Below are 13,586 nucleotides of genomic sequence, written 5' to 3' on the forward strand. Positions count from 1 at the left end.
TACACGGTAAAGCAAACTGAGAATACTGTAAAGATGAGGGAATATCAACAACCCAGAGCTCCAGCAGCAAACCACAACTATTTAGAATTCACTCTCAGGAACACAACTGTGTGTTTACTCCAGTTTAAACTGTTATATAACCAAAAAACAAGACTTTCTCCGAGCAGCACATTAGCAGTCCTCCCCGTGTCCTCCGTGTCTGGGTTCTTCAGGTACATTTTCTAAACAGATCAGAAGTGATTACCACTTTTGCTGATTGCAAACCCGCCACGAGTTGATTTGCTGATTCTCAGTGCAGACCTTGCAATCAGCACGCGAACATCTTTGTGTTTTCGTTGTGTATTTGGCGAATTAATCATCTGATTATGGGTTCGACGCTTCGTGCAGCAGTTTTTGGCCTAAGAAAGGATGGTTTAATCCCCTTTGCTTCTAATGACCTGAATCTCTGTGTTCAGGATGGATGCTGTAAGTAAATGTAACTCCAATTTTGGCTTCAGGGTGTGTGTGTGTGTGTGTGTGTGTGTGTGTGTGTGTGTGTGTGGAGGCTGCAGGTTTGACAGAATAATAAATGGCTTCAGTATACACTATAGTGAATTCAGACCAAAAATAGGGATGTACAGAGTGTAGCGAGCATGGTAATACAGAAGAGAGAACCTGTATTCTGTTACTACACCTTCGCTTCAGCGCTAAACTGAAAAAAAGAAAGAAAAAGAAGCCGAAGTTTGGGCGGAATGATGTCTATAAATCACGGTGTGTTTGCAGGCCTCTGCATAAAGACCGGAGCAGAACAACGAGCGTTTGGAGCGCAGTCGAGGACAAATGTAAGGACAGAAACACAACGAGCAAACACACAATCTGCTGGAGTTTCCTGATGAGGACCCATCTGTGTTTGGACGCATTAAGAGTTTGAAACGTCTTCACATGTCATCGCTGTAAACTTTTACGTCGCCGTGAGTCCTCTGGAGACGCTTCATTTGGAAATCAGACTGATGTGAGTCTTAGATGGAGGGAGGCGTCCATCTGCCTCTGCTCTGCTTTCATTGTTAACTCAGAACCAACACAGATTAGAAGTCTCATGTTGCTGCTGAAAATATCAGATATTGGTTTTATAAAGGTTTCTTCCTATGACTTAAAAATGCAGAAATGTAACCACATGTTCTTCTGTCTTCCCATGCAGCTTGTGTTTTCCATATTTTTGCATTTATATATCTGATTTTCACCTCTGGCCCGACACAACAAAGGTTAAGGGAATTACACTGATAGGATTCATCAGTTTGCAGCGGGACTAGACAGCAGCTCATATCAAAACTGTTGACAGCGTGTTCTGAGGATTATCCACAGCAGATATTACATTACTTCCGGAGCTGTTGATTGGTTTTAATGTATACATACATATATAGATATATTACTTCCTTTATGGTGAGCACCAGCTGACCTCCGCTGTAATGACGGATACAATATTATAATAGATGGCGAATCAAACCACAGATACCTGTGATCATTTGGGTGAACTGACCCTTTAAATTACATTCTGCTGCGCCACAGATTGCATTTACATGAGAACCATATAAACCTCTTACATGTAATCCTGCAATATTAAACAACCGCCATGCTCATTGAAATTCACAAAGATTTGGATGTCAACAAATTCAAATACACATTCCTGCCTTGTGTCCATGTGTTTTGGATTTGCCTAATACCTGCCTGTTCTGAAAAGTCACATTAGCATGTGGTGCATTTCCATATTTGTCCGGGGCACTTCCTGCCTGCTTTGGAGTCAACTATATTCATGAGACGGGGCTGATGGAGCCTCTGGGTTTGGAAAGCGAGCGTGGATGTATATGCATGTGTGTTTGTGTACACGTTTCATCTGGTTTTGCTGTGGGACCAGCGAGGACCTTCCTGTGTGATTAAAGAGGAACACAGAGACTCTGGTGTTTGGATTTGCTCAAACTAAAGAGAAAGAAGGCTTCTTCACTCTCACGTGTTCTCACCACACAAAGACGGGGAGGAAACAGCATGAAGAGAGGTTACTGCTCCAGCAGCTTGGATTTGCTTTTTTATCATTAACTATGGATATTTAAAATGGTATCTGTAAAGCTTTAGATGGTTAAATCAATTTATTAGTTTATTGTCATGTTGCTGTACAGACACAGCAGCACAGGCAGGATGAGAGAGCGTTTCTTCAGGATCATTTAATAGTTTTGCAGAATGAACGTCTGGGATAGAGACACTAAACTTTCACTTTTGTTCAAGTAATCTATTACTTTCCAAGATATATCTTAAAAATGTGCAGGTCGAGCTACTTTTATCACGTGTTTTTGGTACGATGACATTTGAGGTGATGTTTGAACGACATTATTTTTAGAACTATTAAAAAGAAAATCCTGAGAATCTGCAATTTTGGGCAAGTTAGAGCTCTGTTCGACTTGGATTTGGTCATCTAATAACACTGTTACTACCACTACTACTGATATACACATGCAATCAGTTATAAAAGTCAAACAGAAACAACTTTCTTTTCATGACCACGTATTTTGTTTTACATCATGGAGGAATCTGATAGCGGTCCTACAGATGGCAGGCAGGCTGTGGCACAAAGTCAAACCAGTTTTATTTAACCAAATGTGGGCAGCAAAAACAAAAGAAGGTTGGAGAATCCAGGAGAACACAAGGTCCACACATCCAGAACGGTACCAAAACTCCACCCAGGTGAAAACCACAGGGGCACGAGGGAGACGAGTGAAGCAACCAGGCAGGCAAACATGAGGTAAGTAAACAGGAGGGAAGCAAGAATGGTGAAAAAAAACTAAACCAGAAACATATGAGGAGGATGAGGCAGGTGGACACGAGGAAGACAAACAGGATGAAGAACAAAATAGGAAGCAGGACTTTGTAAACACAGAGAAGGGATGAGGAGACGAGTCACAGGAGAAACTGATTAAAAAGGAGACAAAGGGAGGAAGTAAAAACACAAAAAAGGCCTTTTCAAAATAGTACAGGAAGTACACGACACAAAAAATGGTATTATTCCAACATGCAGCTACATGTGGTTCAGAAGATATCACTAGTTAACTTCTACGTTATCTTTTTTTTAGTTACTGCGTGCCAAAAGATGTGACTGTACATCAACCCGCCCATAACCACAAACTATTACATGAACTTCAATAGAGCAGCTCCTGAATCAACAACAAAAAAGAGCATTTTCAGGCTTTAATCTGTAAGAGTTCCTCAGATACTGTCATTCAAACATAGCATCACATTTCAATGAGCGGTCAATTCTTTAAAAACAAGAAATCATTCAATAAATCAGACAAAAATTTTATGTGATGAACATTTCAGGCCAATTAGAGATGGTCGAGCAGAAACTGTTCTAAAAGTGTTAAGATATGAGCTGATATGAGCCAAAGCTGGACCTCTTTTAATACAGAACGTTTGACAAACATCATGTGTGAGCAGATAGAGGTGCACCAGTCTCAGCCTGCTCATTCCTAGAAAGACGACTCTCCCTCCAGGAGCTCTGCGTGGCTACTCCCTGCAACTTTCCTCTCCGCTCTTTGATTGCTTCCCCTGCAGCCGAGGTGGACGCACCTCGACGAGTCGTGAGCCGCTCTCATTGGCTGGAAGTGTGGAGGTTCTGAGTCACTGCTTAATGGTTATTATTCTGCATGTGTGTGTGTGTGTGTGTGTGTGTGTGTGTGTGTGAAGGAGAGCGAGATCAATGAGCGGAGTGGAGTGAGTCTTCTGACAGGCCTGTCCCCCGAGTGTGTCATTACAACACCATAGTCTGCCTTGATGCTCACACACACACTCACATGCACTCACACACACTCACATGCACACACTCCAGCGTACCGAGGAGTCGCACACGCACACGCCGGGAAAGTGGTTAAACACAACAACTCTCTCATTAACTTGTATTTGACGTGCTATCAGAGCAGTGCCAACAGCACACACGCATCAGTACACCACCAAAGCTCATTATCAGTGCAGGCTCGCTGTGTGAGTGTGTGTGAGGGCGTGTGCATGTGCATTTGTGTGTATTTGTGTGCACAGGCTGGAGTGTGTAATTGCATCTATCTCCAGTATCTGTCCGTGTGAACTAAACTTGCAGGCTGCATATACGCAGGTATGTCTGCTAACATACAGACCTGCTGCATCACCGTACGCGGTGTTATGAGCGGGACGTCAGATTCATCAACCCGCTGAACTCCAGCAGCGTTTTTAACTCGCTGTGGGATCATTCTTCACATCATGCACCTCTATGGAAACAGCAAAGACATGACTAGGAGGAGACAGAGATGTCGTCTGAACACTAACGAACCTTTAATGGCACAAATCAGGAATTTCTTTTATCATCCGTCTGCAACAATTAAAAAAGTCCCTGAACGCCACATGGCTGCTGGTTGCAGCTGAAGGCCTCGTGGTTGCACCAATATCCTGTTTCTTACACGACAATGTGAGAAAAACAGGGTTTTAAGGGTAGATTTGGTGAAACTTCTCGACAGAGCAGCGTGTCACAGATCACGCTCTCTGTTTCTGCAGTTGATAAATGGTGTAATTTTAAAGACAGCTTTCAAACCTGCCGGCGAGTTTATTCACCGTGGAACCATTTTTCACCGCGATATAAAGTCCTGCACAGAAACAGAACAATCATGACTAGAAGGAGAGAGGACTCCGACACGTCTTTGGTGCAGGATGACAGCTGTGACGGCATAAATCACAATAAAGGAAAGTTGAATTTCTTTGATTATCTGTCTTTCCAAAGATGACAGAACCTACTGGAAACCACAGCGGCTCTGCATCCTGTAGATGCTGTCATTCATACATTTGTTATTTCTTTCTTTAACATGTTTCCTATGTGGTCTGTGTCTGCAGTTCAGCTGAAAGGTCTCTGAATGTTTATCACATGACTGCTGGTCACAGCTGAGTCACTGACGGCTTCATGGTTCTGCTGAGAAACACAGAAATTTGGGTACTTTACAGAGTTCGGTTAATGCAAAGAGTTCAATTCTTAAATGAGACATACAGAATAAAGTTATCTCAAGGAAACATCCCGACTTTTAGCTGAGATTTGGTGAAGTTTTCCAACAGGAACAAGAAGATAAAAAGTAAAAGGATCTTTGGACAGACGGTTACTGGCTTTGGTGGTTTATTTATGGCCATTTATTTTAAAAGACAACATGCCTTTTAAACCCAGTGGCAGGCTTTGGCGTCCAGAGGGTTGAATTCTAAACAAAAAAAACACAATCTGTGTCTTAAATCTAATCCAAACTACGTGCAGACCATCGAAACACCACCATTAGTGGCTTCTAACTTCACTGACAAAAGGTGAACGAGGATGGACTCCATTTTACTCACAGATAAAACACGAGCTAATATTCACTGATTTAGTTGTAAAGCGGGAATTAAAATCGTCCGGGTGATTAACAGCAGCTCCTTAATTGGAAGAAGGCAGTAAAAACACACGATTCTCTCGATGTCGTCGGTGTTGTTCTGGTTTCAATCAGGTGCTCAGTTTATTAGGATTATTGTCGCTCCAACTTTAAAGCTGCATTAATTAGCTGCTTTTTTTTTTATATACTGACACAGAAACAAGCGACATCTCTTAATGAGAACGGAGTCACTGAAAATGACAAAGTCGGAGAATCATTTTGGAGTCTTTGAGTTCGTTGTCGTGGTTTTACGACTCGTGATTGCTGTGGTTTAGTTTTTTTGTGGTAGTCAACCCATAGCAGTCAAAGTGGTGATAAATCAGCATCAAAGTGCAGAAGGACAGCGTTAGGAAGAGGCTGGTGAACACGGTGCTGCTTTTAACAGCTAAACGGACACAAACTGCACTTCAGAAGGTAATTAGGAGCAAACAGAAGAGTTAATGTGAGACTTAGCTTTGTCAGGTGGTCACAAGTATGACTGTCTGTGCTGGATGTGTAAATAAGTGACGGAAATTACCATCCAAATTTAATCAGCTGATAAAATTATTTACCTTTTCTTCCACTGAAGCCAACCTTCAGCTCATAACACAAGTTTCAGTGAAGAAAACCACCTCGTACATGTTTATACGTTTAAATATTTGCAGACTGGGACTTTCCAGACCAGCAGCAAACACAAACCACCGCGTTAAGCTCCGGTAGAGCAACACAAAACAAGTCAGACACAAACGTGGAAGCATCATAAACAAAAAGCACACAAACATAAGGACAGTGAGGTTTATGGTTCACATTTATGTTTGCAGCAGAGGAATGATGAAGGAGGATTCCTGTTTGGAAGCTGCGGGAGGATTTTCCGTGAGCGTCTGTAAACAATAACTCTGGCGGTTTTACGGCGCTGCATCGGCTGCTGCAGTGTTATTACATGTGAAACGGCTCTCGGAGCCCCTGTCATCGCTCTGCCAGTAATGACAGTATTATCCTCGCTTCCTCCCTGACCCAGGAGGAGCCCGTCACCGGTGCTCAGGATTGCTGCGAGTGATCCCCCTGTTTCATCAGCCACATAAGCGTTGTTCCTGCAGAGCAGGAGTGGCTGCTCCGACTGAGAAACACACTTTGGCAGCCTTATTGGGCGCAGTGGGGCAGGCGGCGTACAGCTACACGGTTGTATACACGAGTCGGCTGCGATGATTCAGTGGCCGATCCAGAACCAATACAGAAAAAAGGGCAGGTGGAGGAAAAATGGATGACATTAAGTCATATTTTGATGCCGTAACGCTGCAGAAGACGAGTTTACAGAAGTGATCTGTTAATGCAACAATAGGATCTATTTTACAAACTGCTTTGGAAAAATGACAACAAACTACATGAATGTTTTACTTTTGATATCAACCCTCTAAACCCGGAGCAGGTTCTGGATGTTTTATTTGTTCCTGCAGTACAAGTCCTCTATGGCAACAGCACATCAATGGCTAGAAGAAGAGAAAACTCCTCTGTGCACTAAAACAAAGTCCTATCACCATAAATCACTAAATATTTTTATTATTGACAAGAGCTGAGAAAACCTAAATCCAGTGTGCACATTTTTTCTAACTGCCCACAGATGTCTAAAATCCTAACTCTACACACTACATGTATGTTTTACTGCTTACATTTTAAACACGCCTTCGATCTAAACAGCTTCCTGGTTCATCATCAGAGTGTTTGATGAGTCACTTCCTGGTTGCAGATTTTTTGGGTTTTTTTTCCCAGTATCTGGTTAAACAGTTTATTTTGGTGATTTTTCACGTAGCTTAAGTTTCCTGATGGAACTGCACGTCCCAGATGGGCAGATCAAGGACCATCTGATGGCTGGAAATCTGATCATTCTTTCTGTTCTTTTACAGTTTAAAGGTCTGAAAAGCGGTGACAGGTTATACAAGCTTGTTCTGTGATTTCTGATTGACTCCACATCCTGCTCATGTACTGCAGCTGTATTACAGTGCCTGTACTACTGCCGTGTACTTATACGAGTAGTTCAGTCATTCTACTGGAGCTCTGTTTGTGTCCACCTGACAAATCCAAGGCCAACATTCACAACCTCTTTTGCTCTGCGTTCTCTCTCTCTCTTCACTGATCCAATTAGCTGAAGGTAGACCACAATAGATGCTTCATCCAACCACCTGCCAAGAATGCTATCTGAAGGCGCGTGGCCTTTTCCAAACGTTTTTGCGAGGACAGCTTCTCAGATGGTTTTGTGTAACAGACAACAGACCGTATAAAGAAGGATGGCGTCACCTACTGCCGTGTGGATTCCTATTTTTAAGTCTCGGTTTGGAATTTGTCCGTCACCATCTCTGAAACCAGAATCGATGACTGAAGGGCAGATCTGACTGAGGACTCGCCCGCACAGAGGCAACTAGGCCATGAAATCTACCCTGTTCATCGCCTGCTTTCCTCTAAAGGGGACCATAATTTACTAAACGAGCACCATGCTGAACCGAAGGAGACTTAAAACTAGCAGTTGAGACCATATTCTCATTAGGAAAACGCTCACTGAGGTAACAAATCTAGTGAGAAGCAGGATCATCCCTCTGAGCCAATCGGACTTCTTTCTGCAAACAGAAGAGTCGCCCCCTGCTGGATGCGACACTCTGAAGTAGTTTGCTGCAAATTGTTGTCAATGCCGATGCGCTTTCATACAGCTAGGATGAACTGAAATGAGCTGAAAGAAGCTTTAGGTTGCAGAGTTCTGTGTTAATTCTGAGTGCATTTGGCTTTACGAACAACCCTCGCTCTGTTTCTCGTGTTTAATTCACTGCTTTAACTTGATATGTTTGGTATTGTGACAGCTCCAGATAAACAAATGAAGCCTGTCTGAGAGTAGAAACAGATAGAGAGTGAGCCAGACGATGAAGGGGAAATACAGCGTTTACCAAACAGACCGGGGGTGAGATAGCGGCGCTAGATGAGCACACACTGCAGATATTTGGATAGCGAGGCTGACAGAAAAGGATGGAAAGATCATCAGATAAAAAGCAGAGGTAACTTTGAGTCAACTGCTAAAACTTTCTGGAACATCTTTTGCATCAGAGAATTCGTATCGTCTGACTCACCTGTAGGCTGCCACAGAAGTGGTAGATGCCGGGATCTGTGTTGATGTGGTTGTCGATGGTGTTGGGGTTGCGTTCGCGGTTTCTTTGGTAGGGGGTGGTGGTGGAGGTGGTGGTCTGGACGGGGGACATCGGCTGCCAAACCCCGACGTCCGTCCCGTTCCCGAAGGCCTGGATGGCGTTACCTGCAGAGGGAAAGCTGCCAGTTATTACCACGGACCGACTTTCGGGATAATTAAGTCCATCCTCTCACCAAGCGTATTTACTTAAGAGTGCTTTTTGGATGTTAATGGCTCCGCACGCTTCTCCTGATGAGTCAGAGTTTGAGGAGGGCTGGTGAAGCATTAGCTTGTCCCACCAGGGTCAGCTTATCACCAAGCTGAGTCTCCTCATGAATCACATGCTTGTTAGTCCCCAAGTTAAAATAAAATCTGTATATTGCACCAGCCTCGACCACAATTAAAGGAGAGTTAGAAGGTACTTAGGTTTTGTTATCACGTCCCTCCATTATAAATTCACTACACCGTCAAAAACCTGAGTGCTGATGTGGCTATTTACCATTAGAGTCCATTAGCGGCCCTATTAATAGCCTTCTATGGCTTTGATGTAAAACACACACACACACACACACACACACTCACACACACACATCAGAGGAAAGCTGAGCCTTACAGAGCTGCTGTTTGAACGTAATGATATTCTTCCCTCCAACACTGAATTATGACCCTGACGCCGTGCTAAAGGAGGGAAGAGCTGATCTGCATAAAGGCTCTTTAACCCCACTGAAATATTCATACATACAAAGACACACCGTCGATTCTACACGTGTGTGACGTGCACCAGACATTTAAATATAAAAAAACAGAGCTGTACACTTAATTAGCATAAATGATACTGTAAATAATTAGCAAACTGTGTTTCCACTGCAGGGAGAGAAGAAGAAAACAACAACAACCAAGTGCTGTTTGACATTTACAGCAAAAACAACAAAATGTGCAAACACAAGCAGGAACTTTATTTGTGTCTTTCGGGCAGTTGATCATTTTTCATTAACACGGTAACCCATCGATCTGTTCTTTCCTCGCTGCTCCGCGCAGACACACTCTAGACACCTCATACTATTAAGCTATAAGGCTTCTTTTGGCTTTTACGTGTAATTTGAACCCGGCCAGAATAGCTGTTCTGTCTCTGAATGATGTCGGCACCGGCCAGATTGGTTCTGCTTCGTGCTTCTGGAGGTTGAAAAAAAAAATCTTTTAAGAAACAGTGGATCAGAGACGTTACCTGTGTCAGCTCCAAAACCCATCGGTGGGTCTGAAGGCATGCTATCTTTGAAGAAAACTGCCAAAATGACATCATTAATCACAATCAGAGACCACAAAGACAGTAAGACTTGTCAGATTTAGAACTCATCTGTGACGTGCCGTTCAATCAGAGAACTTAACCAAATCAAAATCACTTTATTCTGTACATCTAATTTATAAAGCAAACATTTCACTGTACCAGATTCTATGAAAAACTAAAAATGATGCACTTTTTAGCACAACCATGAATCCATCAGTGACTTAGCTGCAACAAACAGTCACATGACAACAATGTAGGGACGTCTGGGATGAACTGCAGGCTGTGTTCACACACAGCAGAGAGGTAACAAGCATTTGATTCCAGGTTTTTAGATTTATTTAAAACAAATATCCAAAGAAATTAAGTTTTCACTTGTTTTCTTTGTGTAATTAATGACATTTCTGAGTCTGCTCTCCTTCTTCCTGGTTCTTCTGTTTCCACGGAGATGGAGGACTTCATACTGAAGTGAAAAATGTGACAGGAGCAAAAAATGCCCCTGAAGCTACTTGGGGTTCAGGAGGTTAAATAATCATTACAGCTGGGTTTTAGAAGGTTTTAATGCGCCCAGGTTTGCTGGGCAGGTGCTGAACTCGGAGCAGGTGGCAGCAGACAGAGCTATTGTTGGCATTCTGGCTGAAAAATGAAGCCATGACGACGGATGATTAAGAGGCAGGAAGTGCCGGATGAAGAGGAGAAGTCACGGCATTTACAGCGAAATATCAGAGCAGACCTTAAACCAGGCGGAGCTGGTTCTGGTACCAGGACAGTACAGTCGCTCGTCTCTTCCACGTGCCTGGATTTTGTCAGCCTGAAGCGAACAAATTTGCTGACTCACGTCCAAACCTCTGCAATGTGGCATCTTTAATCCCTAAACTGCAGAGCCGAAGGAGCACCCGCAGGTCCTCCAGATGCTGAAAACCATGAAGGGTGATTGATAGAAGGTGTTTCTCCAGAGAGTGACCTGCCCCTTATGGTCTGTTCTGGTGTAATTAGTGCACAAGTTACTCAACAGCTTCTGGACACAACTGGATTTCTCTGAGACGTGAGTTTCACCTGATTTTGTGCTGCTGGATATTTTCTGACAACAGATCCAGAATCCTGTCAAGGACACGACACCTGGATATCAGAGTAAGAATGTATTGAACACAGCACGCTGTGAAGCTCCTCTCGTCTGTCTTCCTCTTCCTCCTGAGGACTCCTGATCAAACCCACCCTGACCTCTAAACAACCTCTGAGTTGGTTCCACGCTGCACATTTAATAAACGTGACTATTAATGTTGGACTAAGTAAAGCCGGAGACTCCTTCACTTCATCTGCTTTGCTGAGCTGACCTCAGGACGTCAGGCAAACAGACGTATCATAATAAAGCTTTCATTTAGATTACGTGGAGCTGTAAAGGTCATGACTGTGGTGCGATTACCTGGATTGTAGGAAGAAAATCTTTTCTAGTAACTGGGTTTTATGACGACTGAAAGAAAGAGGAGCGTGTGTTTCTACTTTATTTATTACGAGTCAGGTAGATAAATTCCCGTATTGATGTTTAACTCTGTTCTGACAGTAACAATGCTTAATGCCGTTGCCTCGACTTGTTTGTTTAACATTTCACAAACAGTGCAAACAGCTGTGGAGACGCGCTGTCAAAATATTGCATTCATTTCTGAGGTGCATTATTCAGCAGAAAATTTTTCGTCAATATCCTGCAGCCCTGATGTGTGCGACTTTGCTCATAAGTGAGCGAGTGCATATTTAATTTTTTGCTTATGTGTGTGTGTGTGTGTGTGTGTGTGTGTGTCGCTGGCAGCTTTGTGTCGAGACAGCAGAAGGCTGATGAGCATATTGTAAGTGTTGATGGGCTCTTTTCTATCTCTTCTGTCTCCTCACCTAAGGCCTAATTACAGTACGCTCACCGCACAATGACGCCGCGTGAAAAAAAAAACAGTTTGCGTCTCAGATTTAGACACAGGATGCCAGACGTGAGCCGATTCCTGTTTGGATGAAGCACAATATTTTGAAAATGTCTTCGTCTGACTCTTATTTCTACAAAACTCAATCAAATGAGGTGAAGGTGAAGGCTCTTAAACAAGCAATTCCTGTGCGGCTTCTAAGTTTGTTTGGAGACTTTGCAGATTACGATCGATCCATAACTACAAACTACGTCACAAACTAAACTTATCTGAAGCTTGTATACGAGTAAATCCAGTTAAAGGCTCTGTGTGTTGCCCGGTTGAGCCTTTGTGGATCAAACTTCCCACTGATGCTCGATCGAGTTGGAATCTGGGGGGTTTAGAGGCCAAGTCAACACCTTGAGCTCTTGTTCGTGTTCCTCGAGCCGCTCCTGAGCAGTTTTTCAAGCATAGCACGGAAGGAAAGGAGCACTTGGTCTGCAGTTATGCTCAGTAACATCCACACAAAGAGCAGAGCGTTGTGCCGTAACGTCATGTTAATGTTGTGGCTGGTTGATGTTTATTCATACGCGCCTCGACTCTCTCTTTACAAACAACACGGAGCTCTCAGCATCACAGCTGGTTGCTTACCTGCTTTGCGAGACAGCAAATGGTCTCATTATCTTAAGTGGAAGCTAAAACCCTGTTGTGTGCTCGAACCCAAACATGACAGCGACGGTGTTTCGTTGTGACTGTGAATGTTATCAACACACCGGCTAACATGAACACGTTGTTAACCGGCGTGACGGCGGTGCAACCCGCGACGCCTGAACTCAGCGTTCAGCAGAGCACTGAGGGCATTTTTATGCGAGGTAATTATTATTCCAGTTTTTATGGTTTCACCTCTCTCCCCACAGATTAAACTCGAAGAAGTGAAAGTATTACTTTAAGGGCAGAGAACTAATCCGTGAGCGTATTTGCATAATAAACCCAAAGACACAGAGCCTCTGGCTTTCCTCAACAGGTTCAGAGTAAATAGCACCTCTGCTACTGTTTACTCAGGATACATAAAAACAATTCGCAGCCTTTGCAGACTGAACAAACAAGATATACTATTCAGTGGATTTGGCTTGTATTCCCAAATCACACAAGCATATACCTATTTACTCACACTTGTACTTCTGCACATGCGAGAGCTTTTGCGTTGTAACCTAAACCTCACGATGAACTCCTTCAGTTTACTGTAACCTCAGTCTGACTCTCTGCAGACTGCAGTCAGAAGCCTGCCTGCTTCATATGCAGCATTCTCCTCCCTTCCCACTACCTGTTCATTACGGGAAACAACAGCCTCCAAGCAGCAACATGTGCTCTGAAAGCGGCAGGGTTCGTCTTTATTTGGCTATAACACAGGACTGCTTATTTCTGTGGACAGGTGTCACCTCAGCTCATGCAAATGCTCCATCAAAACACTTCTCCAGTTCCTATTTAGCAGGGACACTGTTGCTGCATCCTGGGCTTAGCAACGCACAAGATCCCTGATTGGTTTAAAGAAAAGCAACCAGCCAGGTGCAGCCAAACGAAACAAGTGATTTCAACTTGAGTATTTTTACACACTGAAACTTTAACACCTCTGGTTAAAGCTGCCTGAGCAGGTGAAGCCCTGAACCATCCACGATGCTGAGAGCAACAACTCAGGACGTGTCCAAATAGTCGAGGCTTGAAAATGTATTCAAGAGAAACTTTAACTCTCTGAATCTCTTTTTTACACACTGTGGGCTCAAAAAAAAGTGCTGCACCTCCTTAGAAACAGAACAACCACGACTACAAGGAGAGAGAAT

At 43.4% G+C, this 13,586-nt stretch overlaps 1 protein-coding gene across 2 annotated transcripts in view; it reads right to left on the minus strand.

Moving 5' to 3' along the window:
• The window catches only part of gfra1a (gdnf family receptor alpha 1a), a 114,624-nt gene that overhangs the window by 7,417 nt on the left and 93,621 nt on the right, over positions 1-13,586 (minus strand). For both annotated transcript variants that reach the window (XM_008281009.1, XM_008281008.1), the window contains one exon: positions 8,525-8,706. In XM_008281009.1, the coding sequence (XP_008279231.1) occupies positions 8,525-8,706 (182 nt within the window). The remainder of the gene's footprint in view (positions 1-8,524; positions 8,707-13,586) is intronic.

The sequence above is a fragment of the Stegastes partitus genome, unplaced genomic scaffold (assembly GCF_000690725.1).
Source record: "Stegastes partitus isolate 25-593 unplaced genomic scaffold, Stegastes_partitus-1.0.2 Scaffold219, whole genome shotgun sequence".
Taxonomy (NCBI): Eukaryota; Metazoa; Chordata; class Actinopteri; family Pomacentridae; genus Stegastes; species Stegastes partitus.